This window comes from Dromiciops gliroides, chromosome 6 (genome assembly GCF_019393635.1).
Source record: "Dromiciops gliroides isolate mDroGli1 chromosome 6, mDroGli1.pri, whole genome shotgun sequence".
Classification (NCBI taxonomy): domain Eukaryota; kingdom Metazoa; phylum Chordata; class Mammalia; order Microbiotheria; family Microbiotheriidae; genus Dromiciops; species Dromiciops gliroides.
In genome coordinates, this window is record NC_057866.1 from 246,926,150 (window position 1) to 246,943,887 (window position 17,738).

The 17,738-nt window shown below is 35.5% G+C and overlaps 1 protein-coding gene across 2 annotated transcripts in view; it reads left to right on the forward strand.

Moving 5' to 3' along the window:
- Positions 1-17,738, forward strand: part of BANK1 (B cell scaffold protein with ankyrin repeats 1) — a 426,375-nt gene that overhangs the window by 143,892 nt on the left and 264,745 nt on the right. For both annotated transcript variants that reach the window (XM_043969578.1, XM_043969579.1), the window contains exons 4-5: positions 1,238-1,376; positions 10,653-10,792. In XM_043969578.1, coding sequence (XP_043825513.1) covers positions 1,238-1,376; positions 10,653-10,792 — 279 coding nt within the window. The remainder of the gene's footprint in view (positions 1-1,237; positions 1,377-10,652; positions 10,793-17,738) is intronic.

Below are 17,738 nucleotides of genomic sequence, written 5' to 3' on the forward strand. Positions count from 1 at the left end.
ATAGAAGGAACATGAGAGCAAGAGGTGAGAAATAAAGAAGTTGGTTAACTTAACTGAGTCATCTGAATGGTCTGGGGTGGAATAAAAGTAAAAAAAAAAAACAAGATCAAAGAAAGAGGAAGAAAGAGAAAGACTTGGAAAAGGACCACACTCTTCATTCATGAGAGGTTATCAATAAAATAAAATATAATTATATAGAATTCCTATATTCTTGTTTTTGTAATCCTATTATACATAATTATTATACTTCTCAACACTACATTGAGCTCAAATATTTTAATTAAAAAATTAAATAGGGGAGCTAGGTGGCATAGTGGATAGATCACCAGCGCTGGAGTCAGGAGGACATGAATTCAAATCCGGTCTCAGACATTTGACACTTACTAGCTGTGTGACCCTGGGCAAGTCACTTAACCCCAATTGCCTCACCAAAAATCAATCAATCAATTCATCAATCATTCAATCAATCAATCAATCAATAGAAAAAGGACAACATACTAAGAGGTAGCTTAATATAGTGGACAAAGAACTAAGTTCAGATTCAGGAACACCTGAGTTCAAGTCTTCTCTTACAGATACTGGCTAGACACATATATGCACACATGCGTGTACACATGCAACTCATATGCAAAGAAATATATAAACATGCAGTGTATCATATATAAACACACAACATGCACATACATGCACATATACAAATGCATATATACATGTGTACAAAATACATGCACACTTCTATAAGAAAGCCAAAAGTAAAAGAACTCCAGACTTGAAGAAAATTAAAGATATTTCTGTTTATTTATTTGTTCATCTTGTTTTGATTTTATTGAATATAAGGATTTGAATAGTATTTCTCCTCTTCACTTCTGTTTGATAACTTTTCTTTGTTGTTATTAAGTTAAAAATTGAAAATTAAAAAAATAACTATTTGATCCACATGATTATCAAGACTTGAGGACAGTTGATATGTTTAATGATAACTTATGTTTGTGCAGAGCTTTACAGTTTGTTACATTTTTACATCCATTATTTCTTTTGATCCCACAGCCCTGAGGAGTGTAGATAGTACACATTATAGTGTACCCATATTAAAATGTTCCAGATGAAATAACAAAGAGAACTCATTGAAAGAGCTTTTCTGATCATAGTCAATTACCAGTTTAACTAATGCTTTGTGTGGTTGATCAGTATGAAATCTGGCCAAAAGTTTATTGGGATACACTTTTTTACTTCATAGGATCCTGGGGACATATTCATCCTTCTGAAAGATGAAATCATTGGTGACAACATCGAAATTGAATTTGCTACAGACAACAAGTGCATTAGAACCCAGCCACCACTTTGGAGCAAGACAGTCAGGTGTATGAAAGCTTTTGGTAAGAACAGGGTTTGTTTGTTGTGATTGGGGGGCAGGGGAGGCATAACGAATGACAAAACTTAACCTTAATTTTCTTTTCAGTGATTTTATTATACTTTCACTTCTCTACATAACCTCAAAATGTTCTTCCAGGTGTTTCCTGTGTTTGGGTTGTACCTACAGAAGACTGTTGCTAATATTGACTTGAAAACACGAAAGCTTGTCATTTATGGAAAATTAGATTGCACTAGTTTGTGCTTGTGTAGTGAAGTGACAGACAACATCTCCAATGACATTAAATAGATCTCTCTTAATATAGTGCTTTTAATATAACTCATCTAATAAATACCTGGCTAAAATTATTGAATTTATTACAATATTAGGATTAGTGAAATGTTTGAATTCCCTTTAAGAACTGATATATTCTGTTCTATTTTTCAGTGGGTATTTTTTTAATCATAGTGGGCAACATGTCTCCTTGGCTACTTCATCCATTTGGAACCATTTCCCTCTGTAGTTTACTCTTTTTTTTTTTTTGTCAGAGCAATGAGGATTACATGACTTGCCTAGGGTCACACAGCTAATAAGTGTTAAGTGTCTGAGGTCATATTTGAACTCAGGTCCTCCTGAATCCAGGGCCAGAGCTTTATCCATTGTGCCACCTAGCTGCCCCCTGTATGCTACTCTTGATTCCCATACTGTATTAGTGAAGATTATCATATTGGCCTAGAGCTTAATAAACCATACCAGCATTCAAACTCTAGATGGAATGCCCCCTCACAATTACAACAGTGTTTGAACTAGCACCAAAATCTAAAATATTAACTTATAAATGTTCTTTTATAAATGTATGCTTACTTGGGTTTTGAATCCATTGAAAGTTATCTTAAACATTAAATTATAGGGGCAGCTAGGTGGCACAGTGGATAGAGTACCGGCCCTGGAGTGAGGAGAATCTGAGTTCAAGTCCGGACTCAGACACTTGACAACTTACTAGCTGTGTGATCCTGGGCAAATCACTTAACCCCAATTGCCTCACCAAAAAAAAAAAAAAAAAGAACAAAACATTAAATTATATTTGAAAACTTTGTAATAAATCTGATCAATTAAATGATAAACCATGATTCCAAAGGATTTATAAAGAACATTGCCCATTTCATGACAAAGTGTTCATTCCTTTCCTTCTTCTTTCCTTCTTTCCCTCCCTCCCTCCCTTCCTTCCTTCCTTCCTTCCTTATTTCTTTCTTCCCATCACTCTTTCCTTCTCTCTCCTTTCTTTATTTCATTTCTCTCCTTCTTTCTTTCCTTCTTTTCTTCCTTAATAGAAGATAAAAGGATGTGGGAAGGAGAAAAAAAAACATGGATACTTGACAATTGAAAATAATAATAATAATAATAATTTTTAAAATAAAGATTTAAAAGAAGAAAAAACAAACCACATAAAGAAATTTAAGATAACAAACACTTTGCAACTTCTCTGGATGCTGATTCTGTTCTATATTTGTAATATACCATTTACAACCATCTCATGAAATCATCATAGAAGATAGAATCAGCTTCAGGTGATTTTAAATTCTAGAAAGTACTGAAATTTTAAGATTTGTCAAATACAGGTCAGGTTGCATTATTGAAGATGAAACTACATGTCCAACATTTAGGAAGGAAGAAAGGCAACAAGCACTAGGTGCCAGGCTCTGTGCTACATGCCTTATAAATATTATCCAATTTTATTCTCACAACAATCTAGAAAGGTATGTTCTATTATTAGTGCCATTTTACAATTCAGGAAACTCAGGCAAACAGAATTTAAATGAATTTTCCAGGATCACATAGATACAGCTAATAAGTGTGTGGCTATGGAGGGTGAAAGATAGGGAGGAGTCAAGAATGGCCCCTAGGTTGTAAGCCTGGGTACCTGAAAGGACTGTCATGTCTTTTATTGTTTGTTCGGGTTTTTTTGTGTTTTTTTAGGACTGTCACATCTTTAACTGTAATAAACAAGTTCAGGTAAATAAGATTACAAGCGAAACAGAAAACTGGGAAAGAATTCTCAAAATGAATATCTCTGGTAAACATCTCATTTTTCAAGTATATAGAGAAATGAGTCAAATGTATAAAAGCACAAATCATTCCCCAGTTGCTAAATGGTCAAATGATATGAAAAGGCAGTTTTCGGATGAAGAAATCAAAGATATCTATAATCATATGAAAAAATTCTCTAGATCAATATTGACTGGAGAAATGCAAATTAAAACAACTCTGAGGTATCACCTCACACCTATAAGAGTGGCAAATATAAAAAAATGTAAAATATTGGATGTTGCAGGGGATGTGGGAAAGAAGGGATGCTAATCCACTGTTGGTAGAGTTGTAAAAAGATCCAACCATTCTGGAGAGCAATTTAGGATTATGCCCAAAGAGCTATAGAACTGTGCATACCCTTTGATCCAGCAATGCCACTGCTAGGCTTATATCTCAAATACATTTCCAAAAAGAGAAAAAGACCTATTTGTAGAAAAATGTTTATAGCATCTCTTTTTGTGGTGCTTAAGAATTAGAAATCAAAGGAATGTCCATCAACTAAAGAGTAGTTAAGATATGGTATATCATGTTGATGGAATATTATCGTGCTATGAGAAATGACAAGCCAGATGACTTCAGAAAGGCCCAGAAAAAACTTGTATGAACTGATGTATAGTGAAGTGAGCAGAACGAAGAGAATGCTATGCATAGAATCAGCCATATTTTTTGATGAAGAACTGTGAATGACTTAACTATTCTCAACAATACAATGATCCAAGATAATCCCAAAGGAGAAATGATGAAGCATACTATCCACCTCCAAAGAAAGAACTTATTGGTGGAACACAGACTGAAGAATCCTACTTTTCACTTTTTTAACCTTTTATTCAAGTCTTCTTGTAGAAAATGACTAATATGGTAATGTTTTACATAATCATACATGTATAACACATATGATTGCTTATTGCCTCAAAGGGGGGGAATGAGGGAAGGAGGGATAAAAATTGGAACTCAAAACTATAAATAAAAATAATTATTAAATAAAAAAATAAAGAAGTTCAGGATTGGGAAGAGGGGAACTTTGGGAAGGGGGGATAGAGTGACAGAATGAGTTCATTTTTGGACAAATTGAGTTTAATGTCTAAGGGACATCCAGTTTGAGATGCCTTAATAGGCAGTTGGAGAGATGAGTATATAGATTAGGAGAGAGAGACAGAAAGAGAGACTGAGAGAGACAGAGAGAGGCAGACAGAGACAGAGACAGACACATAGAGAGAGACAGAGACAGATAGAGAGACAGAGACAGAGGGAGAGAGACAGAGAAAGGGAGAGACAGAGAGAGGCAGACAGACATACAGACACAGACACAGAGAGACAGAGACAGAGAGACAGAAAGGCTGAGACAGAGAGTAGATGTAAGAATCATCAGTATAGAATAAGAATTGAACCCATGAGAGCAGATTCTTAGGTGCTGGTAAGAATACTAGGTAGGTCTATCAAGCTAATAGGTTGAAATCAGATTTCTAGATGAGAAATGCACACACACACAAATACACCTGTATATGTATGTATGTATGTATTTATTTAGTCTACAAACCCAACTTTAATGTTCACCTTCATGGAGGAGATGGTGAAGCAATAGAGTCAGAGAAATAAACAAGTTTTTCAAACCTCAAATTTATAGATGCCAGTCTTTCCTTTCCTGGTTTTAGAATTGAAACTTTATCATACTCAGAGGAAAATTATAGGATCCTTGTGTTCTAGAAAGAACAATTTTGGGTCCCACCCTACCCCTACAATGTTAACTAACCCCTCTTGTTATTGATAAGTTCTTCTCTCCTGACTTTTTCTTTTACCCCTACCCCTTTATCCATTCCTTTTCAGCATCCATCTTGACCTCTACCCCCATAAATGTGAGGAGTACCCAAGTGTTGTATCCACAGCACATTTTTCTGCCCCTCTTTATATCTATAGCTGGATATGTGTGTTTAGAGCCCAGAAGAGAAGTCATTACTGAAGGAGATTAAATTTAATTCACCAGGCATTTGTTAAACTCCCACCACATGCCAGGCACTTTGATAACCACTGAAGATATAAAGACAAAAATAAAAATGCTTTTGCTCACAAGGAGCTAGTATTCTATGCAAGGGAGATTTGGGTATCTTCTGCTTAGAGATGGTACTTGAAGTCTCAAGGGAGTGACTAAGAAAATCATGTAAAAATGATTTTTGACATTCATCTTTTTTTATTGAGTTCCAAATCTTCTGCCTCAGTACTTTCCTTCTATTGGTTCTTCCCAAAAGGCCTACAAGAATGATTGGGTCTCCCTCATCTTGACAACAGAATGATTCTCCAGAGTACCCCAAACCATCTACTTGACCCTGTGATCTCCTCAAACTATAGCCGCATCTCCTTTCTTTCACTGTCAAGCTCTTAGAAAGGAGTGCCTATTTCTTCTGCCTTCACTTCAAACTCACTTTTGAACCTCCCAGTTAGACCATGACCCTAACATTCTATTAAAACTGATCTTCACAAGATTTTCAGTGATCTCTGGACAGCTAAAAATGTTGACAATAACCACCACTACCACCCCTTCCTGTAGGTCTTTTCTATAATGTTTCTTTCTCCTGTATCTCCTCCTACCTATATGGCTATTCCTCAGTATTTTTCTTCTTTCATCATTTGTCTTGTGCCCAATAAGCATAGCCATCTCTCAAGTTTCTTTCCTGGGCTTTTTCTTCTCACTTGATACTCCTTTGGTGATCTCATCATCTCTCATGCAATGTATTATCATCTCTATGCACATGATTACCAGATCCATACATTCTGCCCTAATCATTCTCTTAAACCCCAACCCAATATCACCAATTGCCTTCTGGTTAATTCTTCTTGCATATTTCATTGACATGTCCAGATCAGAACTTATATTTTCCTTCTCTTCTCAAAATGTCCATGTTTCAATCCTTAAACTCATGAGTTTGTAAACACTGATTTCTCTACTGTCTTATGTTACCCTAGTCAGTTTTCAAATCTTACCAATATAATTTTCATGACATCTGTCCCTTTTCTCCACTCACAGCAATTATCCCAATTCAGATCATCATAAAGTCTCTAATTATTAAAATAGTTTCTTATTTAGTTTATGTGCTTTATATCTTTCTTCCCTTCTACAGCTATAAAAATGATCTTCCTAAGGCACAGGTCTGGCAATGCCATTCCCTGCCTCATAACCTCTAATGGCTCTGTTTTGTCTCAAGGATAAAATAAAAACTTGGCTATAAGTCTGTCTAAAACATAGGTCCAATTGGCATTTCATATTACTCACTATGATTTTCAATTTTCTATGTAAACTGCCTTACTAGTTCATTCCTACCTATCTCCATTCATTTGGATAATCATCCTTTCTGCCTAGAATACCCTCTTTCCTCATCTCCCTTCATAGTTTTTATCATTAACCTCATATATTTCCTCCTCCTTGAAGCCTTCCCTAATCTCCCCCCAGTTGTTCACTCTTTCTCCTTCCTCCTATGGCATTGCAGTCACTTATCTATATATAATCTTCATATGGTAGATTTTTAGCTCCATGAGGACAGGGATTTGTATGGTTTTTTTTTTGTATTTCTTTCCAAGGCAAAATGCCTTGCATATGGTAGATACTTTATGAATTTTTGCTGCATTGGATTGAGTTGATAAAAACGATGAAAAACATTTTCAGGCTGGTCACACATTTCGTGTTTAAACTATGCAGATTCTGTTGATTTCTTTTTTAGAAATAAGTCTTGTTTGGTTGTAAAATGTCTTTCTCAATTTCATAATTTGGGGGAGGTATACTTATTAAAAAGCAAACTCATGCTACTTTTTGAGGTATGACTCACATTTTTGAAGCCACATCTCTTCATTTCAGGATGAACATACAAAACCAAGTATCTAAACAGAATAGATCCAAATTGGTTCCCATAGAAACCCAAGACAAAGAGATTAATGTTCACCAGATGGGACTGGCCTACATAATTGCTTCCCCCAAATGGAAGCAGCCCCTCAGAAAATGGAAATTCCAAAGAGCTTAAGAACCACTTTTTAATTTTGTGTATTCATGAAAAGAAATATATAACCTTTTAGAGATTAAACAATGAAATGTCCAATTATTTGGGGATTTCTTTGGATTAAATTCTCTATGCTTAATTACTTATCAGGTCATTTCCAATGTGCAAGGACACACTGAAAATCGTGGAGACAGAAAATAGTACAATGACTTTCATGAGAACATTGATTTATTCCCTACAATCATAAAGTATTAAACCTTGAAGCTTGGGAATCATTTAGTTCAATTCCCTGATTTTATAGTTGAAAAAAAATGAGATCCAGGGAATTAAGTTGACTTGGACAGACAAAATCCAAGTCTCTAACTTCCAGACTAATTTTTCTATGCCTCCTCTTTTAGCCCCCTTTCCTGGAAGGGTATTAGCTTTTTCTGGAGATCAAGGATCATAGCATCAAAATCATAGAGTTAGAGTGTGAAAGGAACCCAATTTACCCATTTTGCCTATGGGAAAACAGTGACTTCCTCAGTGTTGTCATACTTTACTTCCCCCATTTCCGACTTTCTATTCTCCATGACCATAGCAATATCATCAATTATATCATTCTAAAGTGCTACTGTTTGGCATACAGTGCCTGATTTTGTTGTAATTGGTATGGATGTACAGAAATTTGGCTCTTAATTTTATGATGGCCACTCAACAGATTAAAACATTTCAGCATAAAGAAATAATTTCAATAAGGGTATTTTTTGTGGAAAACCATAACTAGTGGTATTCATTTTAGAATATTTATGTTAAAGTCTTAACTTTACTCCCAACATCACCCCAAACTTTCCTAAAGGCAAAGTCTATAATGCTTGGAAATTTCTATGTACCATATGTGCTAGGAAGATGTAGTGTATTGAAGAGTTGAGATGGAAATGAATTAATAGCTTTCTAATTGAACCCTCATTCCTTTTTTTCCCACACATGCCATCATTTCTTTAACATCATAGCCCAAGTACTCCACTTCTACCAGAAAAACTAGCTTTTCCAACCTATTGGTCATTAGTGGGACATCCTGGCCTGCCTCTTCACTGTCCCAAACTGTCTCATCCATTTTTAATGCATTCTTTCTAGTCTTTGCACAACAATGTCTTTACCCTTCAAAAGCACAGTAACTGTCATATAGAAGATGCTTAATAAATAATTGTTGATTGATTCATCAAAGTTTTCAAATACTGAATTGTTGCTCCCAAACTTTCTTATGATTGTGAGCTCAGCTTCATGTAGCTACATGTATTTACATGTCTCAATTCTGCTGCTTCTCCCCCCTCCCCCACCAAGTTCCTTGGTCCTTGAGAACAGGAGTCATAGCCTATTTTTGGTGGGGTAATGAGGGTTAAGTGACTTGCCCAGGGTCACACAGCTAGTGTCAAGTGTCTGAGTCTGGATTTGAACTCAGGTCCTCCTGAATCCAGGGCCAGTTCTTTATCCACTGCACCACCTAGCTTCCCCTTTTTGTTTTCTTTAAACTGTCCCATGGTCATTGTTATCCTGCTTTGCCTCTTCACCACATAGTAACTGACTAGACTGACTGATGAGCAATTCTGAGAGGAGAAAAGGGATATTTAGCCTTGATCTTCAATGGCATTGCTTCTCTTACAATCAGAACTTACCTGAGCTCCTGGAGATTTCCCAGAGGAATATTGTAAGGGAATTTTCAATGGCTTTATGAAGAGAGACAAGATGAATACTTGGCCATGAAGAGCTCTTGAATGTGCTCAGAGCTTTATCAAGTGACTAATACCAGCTCTGATGGTTTTTTTAAATCTCTTGATTTCCAGACTGGGAGACAGTTATTGTCAACAGGCAATCACGACATCACAAGACTTAGGTGAAAACCAGGTTTATTATAAGAGAAATGAACATGCATGTGGTACCAAAAGGGTTCCTGGTCTTCACAGAAGTTTATATTTTCATAATAGCAGGACAATGGAGGGATATCAGGAAGGGGTGTGACATGGGAGGGGGAATAGTGCAGCAAGGATGGGAAAAAGGACAAGACTTCATGGGGAGGAGCAAGGTGATGGTAAAAGCCTCATTTTTTCCCCTTAAGACCTGCTAGACTATAAAGATAGGAGGGTCTGCTTATCGGCAAAGGACCCCAGGTGCATAAGCATTATACCAGACTGGCACAAACTGGCTGATACCTGGCTTGCCTCCCAAGGACACAGAGGGAGTACAGCTTGGAGTGCAACAACAAATTATGTCAGATCATATATCACACTCAAGGCCTCTTGAATGCTCTGGGTCCAGTGTTTCTGGAAAGTATGGCAACTGGCAAAGAAAGTTCAGGGGACCCCTTAACAGCCTTTATTATCTAGCTGATTCTAGCAAATTTCTCTTTGCAGAAATGTGGAAGCATTTGCCATAAAAGTGAAGGCAATTTTGGGGGCAGCTAGGTGGCAAAGTGGATAAAGTACCGGCCCTGGATTCAGGAGGACCTGAGTTCAAATCCGGCCTCTGACACTCGACACTTACTAGCTGTGTGATCCTGGGCAAGTCACAACTCTCAATGCCCCACAAAAAAAAAAAATGAAGGCAATTTCAGGGTCTGTTTAAAATAATGCCACTTGCAATCTTCCACTGCAATGTCTACCCACGATTTTTTTTTCATGGAGACATGTAAAGTTTTAAGGCAACTCGAATACTTTTGGAGTGATTTAGTAGGGAACATGATGCAGTCAATGTTGTGCTGCTGGTATGGAGTAAACCCTGCTTTTTAATATAAGCAACTGGAATGTGGAAAGAGCCACTGCTCTTTGCAAAGAAAATCTTAAGAAGCTTGCCCATAATTAAGGAAAGCTTATTTCAACACATTAATAGCAAATGCACAATTTCTGTTAAATGACTGAGCCCCTCCTGAATTGATATGCTTTACAAGAGTGACTATAGATCATCAGTCCCAAGAGGGAGGGCTGATGAATAGGCAAAATAACTCTCCCACTTGAGTGTTTTTCTCATTTGAAACAATGTGTTCTTATAGTTCTTAAGGTTTTTAGGAGTTAGAAGTATGGATTTTCTCTCCAGGGCTTGTGTTGAAGTAAAAGACCCGATTTTAAAAGGTTTCTGCTCAAACTGCTGTGAAATCTTTATGTATAGGTTGCAAACTTTGCTCTATTCTTTAAGTTACATAAAGATGTGGGATGTGGATTCTATTCAGTTCCTTGTTCTTATTTGTGTTTTATAAGATTTCCCTGCTGGCTCTGTCAATGTAAATGTCTACTGTGATGGAAACATTAAGGCCACAACGAAGATTAAATATTATACAATAGAAAAGGAGGTTGAACATGCACTCAAAGAAACTGATCCAGGACATGGGGCTCGACAGGTAAGTTGAGTTTCCATAAGGTTAGTAATGAAATAACTAAAAGTATAAACATTAGATAAGGGAATGTGCATTTCTGTATGAAGATTAAATGATGATCAAATAAGAATAAGTTATTGATAGAAAGACAAGGAGACAATGCCTGTGGAGTCTGGGTGAAGACAAATTAGTTTCCTTAAGTCAAATCTTTTCAAATTATGTCAATCACAATTCCAAAAGACTCATGATGGAAAATGCTATCCACATGAAGAGAAAAAAAAAAACTTAGGGACTCTGAAATCAGATCAAAGCATATATTTTTTACTTGATTTTTTATGTATTTTTTCTTTTGATCATTTTTTTTTCTTTCACAACATGACAATCATGGAAATGTTTTACATGATTGCATATAAGTGCATGTGTATATGTGCATGTATGTGTGCACATGTATATGTTATGCACATATATGCATAACTGCATATGTGTACATGTGTGTATATGTGTGTGTACATATACACCAATATCAAATTACTTACTTTCTGGAGTGGGTAGAGGCAGGGAGGGAAAAAAATTCAAACTCAAAATTTTATAAAAAATGAATGTTAAAAAGTAGTTTAAAAAACCAAGTAATATCAATCAAAAATAGCCTATTCATTACAGGATGGACATTATATTTGGCTAATTGCAAAGTTGTAGTAGAACAAGGAAATAACATAAATTAATTAATAGAAAGATAAGAGGTATTTCAGCCCTAAGAAATGGACTCTGCTTTACTCAGTCCAGTGCAGCACAAAACAAATTGGAAGACCCACCAGTTAATCAATGAATTGGGATTTGGAAGACAACTAAGTAGGATAAGGAAACCAAAGAAGAGGTTTATTCTACCTTAACTATTTTATTTATATAACCATATTTTATACTTATGTAATCATATTATTTTCATAACTATGTTAAGTTGTTCTTTCTGTATATGTGTGTGCATCTAGGAAATTGAAACCAGTGATGTAATAATAATATCCCTTATAGTTTTGTAAAATACTAAGTCCAAGGATATGTGTTAGTAAAAATGTTGGTGGATGGAAATTATTGTAGACAGAGTTTGGATTTTAATACAAATTAATGTCCTCTGTGCCCACCCTCCCCACCTTCCTCCTTTCCCAACTTCATCTCTCAGAATCGCTAGCTATTTTCGAAGTTCAGGCTAAGTTCGATTTTCTACATGAAGCTTTTTTTCATCCTTCTGCTTACTGGCTGTATAACCCGATTGCAACAATTGGGTCATTTCTAGGAGCAATGCAATGGTCATCGATGTCCATGTGATTTTGGCCAGTTTAATTTATTATTTTTCTATTTTTTTTTGAGGGGCAATGAGGGTTAAGTGACTTTCCCAGCATCACACAGCTAGTAAGTGTCAAGTGTCTGAGGCCAGATTCGAACTCAGGTCCTCCTGAATCTAGGGCCAGTTCTTTATCCACTGTGCCACTTAGCTGCCCCCAATTGGCTAGTTTAATTTAGACAAAAGTTAGACAGACAATTGCTCCCAACTCCTAGTTAGGAAAATCCCTAACATTATGACAGAGGTTGAGTTTTTGGCCTAAATTTACATTTATGTCAGTCTCTAGTGAATCCTGAGACTCTTGTGGTTGAGAAAAAATTCAAGTTATTTGGAAATGTCTGAGTATTGAAAGAGAAGATTGTATTACAGTGACTGTGGAAATACAGGCAAGAGGAAAAGAAGTGGGAGAAAGAGCTGACTTTTACAAAAGAGTCCCCTTAGCCTTTTGGTAGGTGGGTTTACTGGTTACAAAAGCCCAAATGCTTTTAGAGCTGATGACTTTATTAATATATTCCTTCTCTGCCACAGCTCATTTCCAGCTTATTTTTTCCCTTTCCTGATTTCTCTGACCTACCAATTCCTGGATGAGTGCTGTATGATCCCACTCTTCTTTTACTTCCAGACCTGTAGAATTCCTGTCTACTTCTGAAATAACAATAATTAGTATTTATCAAGAACTGTATGATTTGCAGAGTCCTCATAAAACCCCTTTAAGATAGCTGCTATCAGGGGCAGCTAGGTGGCGCAGTGGATAGAGCACCAGCCCTGGAGTCAGGAGGACCTGAGTTCAAATCCGGCCTCAGACACTTAACACTTACTAGCTGTGTGACCCTAGGCAAGTCACTTAACCCCAATTGCCTCACTAAAAAAAAAAAAAAGATAGCTGCTATCATTACACCTAATTTACAGATGAGAAAAAGTCTGAGAGTGGTAAAATAATTTGCTCAGGGTCAAACAGTTAATATGTCTGAGTTAGCATTTGAACTTAGATCCTCCTTACTTCTGGTCCAGCTTTCTGTCCACTTGCCTAGCTACCTAACTTCCCCTGACCATTCCTTCCTTTTATACAAATTCCTCAAGTCTTGTCCAAATCTCTCATGCAATGACTTTGATTCGAGGTGGTACACTGGCTCAGTTCCCATTGAGTTTTAATTGATTGACTCAATCAAGAATTATTTTTAACCTAAAAAAGTTAATTACTTTTCAAGGGGTGTAGTAATTAGTAGAACCCAGACCCTTATACTGGGATTCTGAATCAATCCATAGGTATTTATTAATACTTAATTCTAGTGTCTTCTCTTTGTAAATTATTTCTTATTTATCATATACATCTTGTTAAAAATATATATATACACACCCATATACACACATATATGTATATATACACATATATTGTGTGTATATGTATATATGTACCCATGTATCTATATGTGTGTGTGTATATATATATATATATACATATATATATATATATATACATATACATATGTGTGTATATTTGAATGTCCCCTTCAGGACAGGGAGTATCTTTTGCCTCTTTTTGTATTCCCAGTGCTTAGCACAGTATCGGGTACATGGTAGACACTTCACAAAAGTTGATTGATTGATTACTTGTTTGAAAAGCCAAGTGTTGCTTGGCTGGGCATACAAGTACAAAAAATGAAACAATCCCTATTTACAATGGGTTTTCATTCTAATGGGGGAAATAACAAGTACAAAAATCTAGACAAGAGAAATATAAATTTAACAAATACATACACACAAATAGAGTGGTTAAATAAAAAGTAGTATGGAAGACAATTAGTGAACTAACAATTGAGGGGGAGGAGGAGGATCAGGAAAAAACTTCATGTAAAAGACAGCACTTTAACTACTTTGAAAACTGGAGGTTTTTATTTTGTCCCAATGCTGGTAGATTAACTGAGGGCTCTTTTTTTTAACCGCAGTGTAGTTAAAGAGAATAACAAAGGTAAGAATGTCTCAGCAAAGTAGGGAAACTGAAATATCATTTATTCCACTGGGTAGTTTGAGCCCACTTGACATAATGTCTATATTGTAACTGCAAAGCAAGAGCAAAAGTAATGGTATGAGTTTGTAATGCAGGCAGTCTCATTTTCTTGTGACAAATTTCCCTTATCTTCCACCTAAGGCATTCCATTCATAACAAAAACACCTATAACAAAAGGATTAATAAAAAATGTTCCATGGTACCATTGGTATTCTCTTTAAATGTCAAGGTAGATTCCAAATTATTTTTTTATGTTGTTTTTGTTCTAGGAGGGTGAAAATATACCTTGAAGAATGATGATGAAACATAGTTCATTGCTCCTGAGCAATGTAATTGGAATTTGTAATATATACAGTGTACCTATTTGTACAGCCCTTAGGTGAAAGGTGGATAAATTGAATGCCTTGCATAGTTTTGATGTATCTGGAAAATACATAACTCCATTCTTACCTTTAGAGGAGGAATAGTAGATAGGTAACTGGGCCTAAAGTCAGAAAGACCTGAGTTCATCTGGCTTCTAACAGCAATGACCATGGTCAAGTTATTTAACCTGTGCCTCAATTTCAACTGTAAAATGTGGATAATAGTAGCACCTATTTCAAAAGGTTGTTGTGAAGATCAAATTATTTGTAAAGTGCTTAACATAGGAATTAGCACATTGTGGGTTTAGAAAAATGCTTATTCCCTTCCCTCTTTAATCATAAGAGTATGATTGTGGCAAAAGTCATCATATGCATGCATTCCCACTCTTCTTCCTGCTATTAAGAAGACTTTGGCTGAAAAGGGGAAATTCAGATTAATTTAGGCTTCTATAATCAGGGAAGAAATCTCTTTTCAACATGAAGTATAGCTCAATGGTAGCAGAATTCTTACATGTCTGCTACTATTTTATGAATCATATCATAATGTAAGAAGGCAAATCAACCCTCTTGAGTTAGAAAGACCAGAATTTATGAATACATTGAAAGCACCAAGTGACATGAGTTGATACATGCCATTTTTTTTTAACCCAGAAGACAAAGAAAATAGAGATAGGAGGAAGAAAAATTATTTCAAAGTAAAATATTTTTTTTTTTTGCGGGGCAATGAAGGTTAAGTGACTTGCCCAGGATCACACAGCTAGTAAATGTCAAGTGTCTGAGGTCGGACTTAAACTGAGGTCCTCCTGAATCCAGGGCCAGTGCTTTATCCACTGCACCACCTAGCTGCCCCCATAGTAAAATCATTTTTATATAAACTTAAAGTACATTTGCAAGGATAAAAGAAATGATAGAAATTATTTTTTTTAAATATATCAATTCTAGTCTATTAAGGTCTAGCTTACTCAACCTAGTACAGATATGGAAATGTTCCAAAGGTAATCCATCCTTTTATTCACTCATGTAACAAAGATGCTTTCAACTCCTACTATGTGCAAAGTAAAGCAACAGAAAAATATTCCCTCAAGGAGCTTACATCCTATTGGTGATGGGAACTAAAGTCTCCAACAAATGCAACTCTTCAGGATCATATATTGTTCAAGAACTAGGCCAACTAGAAAGACATGTATGAAATGATGTATATAGTGAAGTGAGCAGAACCAAGAGAACATTGTGCACATAGATAACAATATGTTTGATGAAGAATTGTGAATGACTTGACTATTCTCAACAATACAATGATCCCAGACAGTCCCAAAGGACTATTGATGAAATATAAATGCCACCTAATTGAGAGATTTGGGCATTTTGAAAATAAGACACTAAATAGATTATTTTTCAATATAGAGAATACACTGAAAAATTATATAAGATAGTTGCTGTGTGCTTTTATTGTCACAGGGAGTTTCCAGTAAGAAAATTTCTTCATAAAATGCAGAGCATCATGAATGTAAAGCTTTATCAATCCCATTATTTTCTCACAGGGCATTTTCTTGGACATTGAAGGAGTGAATTCTTTTCCCTAGGATTGCATTGTCAGTATCAGTCAGAGATGATATTTGAATCCAGATCCTCTGGTTCTGAGAGTGGCTTTCTTTGTACTAAACCCTACTACTTCTCAGGACATGGCAGCATTAGTTATGGTACAGATACCCAAAGCTAAGCCTATATCTAAAGCTCTAATTGTGGCTGATAATGTATAATGAAACTTCCTGGCATCTCTCTAGTGGAAGTGGTATAATAATGGCAGGTACCCTTGGTTTTACAGTAATTTTCATTATTCTGCATAGTGCTGGAAACCTAAAAATTAGTACCAAGAGACTTTCCATAATCAATTAAAAGCTACTGTGTACAGAGCCTCACAACTGTTCTGTGAATTTGAGAGAAGAAATGATAATGAGAAATCTGGTTTTGTTGTTGTATTTTTAATGAGGCACACTAGGCCTTAGAGCACTCTTTCTACACTGACTCATGTGCCTGGGGGCTTCCTATAGTCCTTTAACCCCTGAAAGGGAGATGATAAATAGGAATGAATTAGTCCCATAAAGGTCCAACTTCTAAAGCATCTCATTCCCATCATCCTTTGAAAGAAGTGGAAGTAAAGAAAGCACAGTCTGGGAAGATAATTAGAATTCCCATCAAGTAATAGAAGAAGTAACTTTTATTTAACTTGGGTAATTAAAGCCTTAGAGACTCTCTCATCCTATTTATAAAACTATCCTGAGGCGACGGTGACTTATCTTGGCAAAGCAACAACCAGATCCAATATAATAAAAAATATTAAAGCAAAAGCCTAAAAGCAGATAACGATTTATCAACAGCAGACCTTGTAGCATACTATTCTTTAAAGGAAAAAATTATTTTCTAGAATTTTGTAATATTAAGAAATTTTCCTTTGTTCCATTTATGGTAGTTGTAGTGGTAATAATTCCAGATTGCTCTCCATAATGCTTGGATCAGTTCACAATTCCACCAACAACGAGTTAGTGTCCCAATTTTTACAAATCCCCTCTGCCATTTATTGTTTGCTCCTTCAATCATTTTAGCCAATCTGATAGAGATAAAATGATATTTCAAGGTTGTTTTAATTTGCATTTCCCTAACCAAAAATAAAGAGCATTTTATATGACTATAAATTATTTTTATTTATTCATTGGAAAACTGCCTGTTCATATCCTTTGACCACTTATTAATTGGGAAATGACTCATATTCTTATAAAATTGGCAAAATTCTTTATATATTTGTGATATGAAACCTTTATCTGAGAAACTTTCTATAAAACCCCCCCCCCCCCCCATTGTCTGCTTTCCTTCTGGTCTTGGCTTCATTTATTTTATGTGCACAAAAGTTTTTAAAGTTAATGTAATCAAAATTATCAATTTTACAACTAAGTTTGTTCTTTATTTCTTGTTTATTCATAAGTTATTTTCTTATTAATATATCTGATAAGTAATATGTTCCATGTTCTAATTTTCTTTAAAAACTTAGCTTTATGTTATCTTGAATATATTTGGTATATTTTGAAATCCCCAATTTCTTTATTTTATATCCACTTATTTTCAGGTTGAGGTATCTATTTTCTTTCATCAATAGGATGCTTTCTGTAATTTTAAAGCATATTTTGTAAGTGTCTGTGGGACATTTCAAATGACATTTTAAGAAATAGCATATTCTGCTTAAATGAATTTCTAGGTAAGTCAATTTAT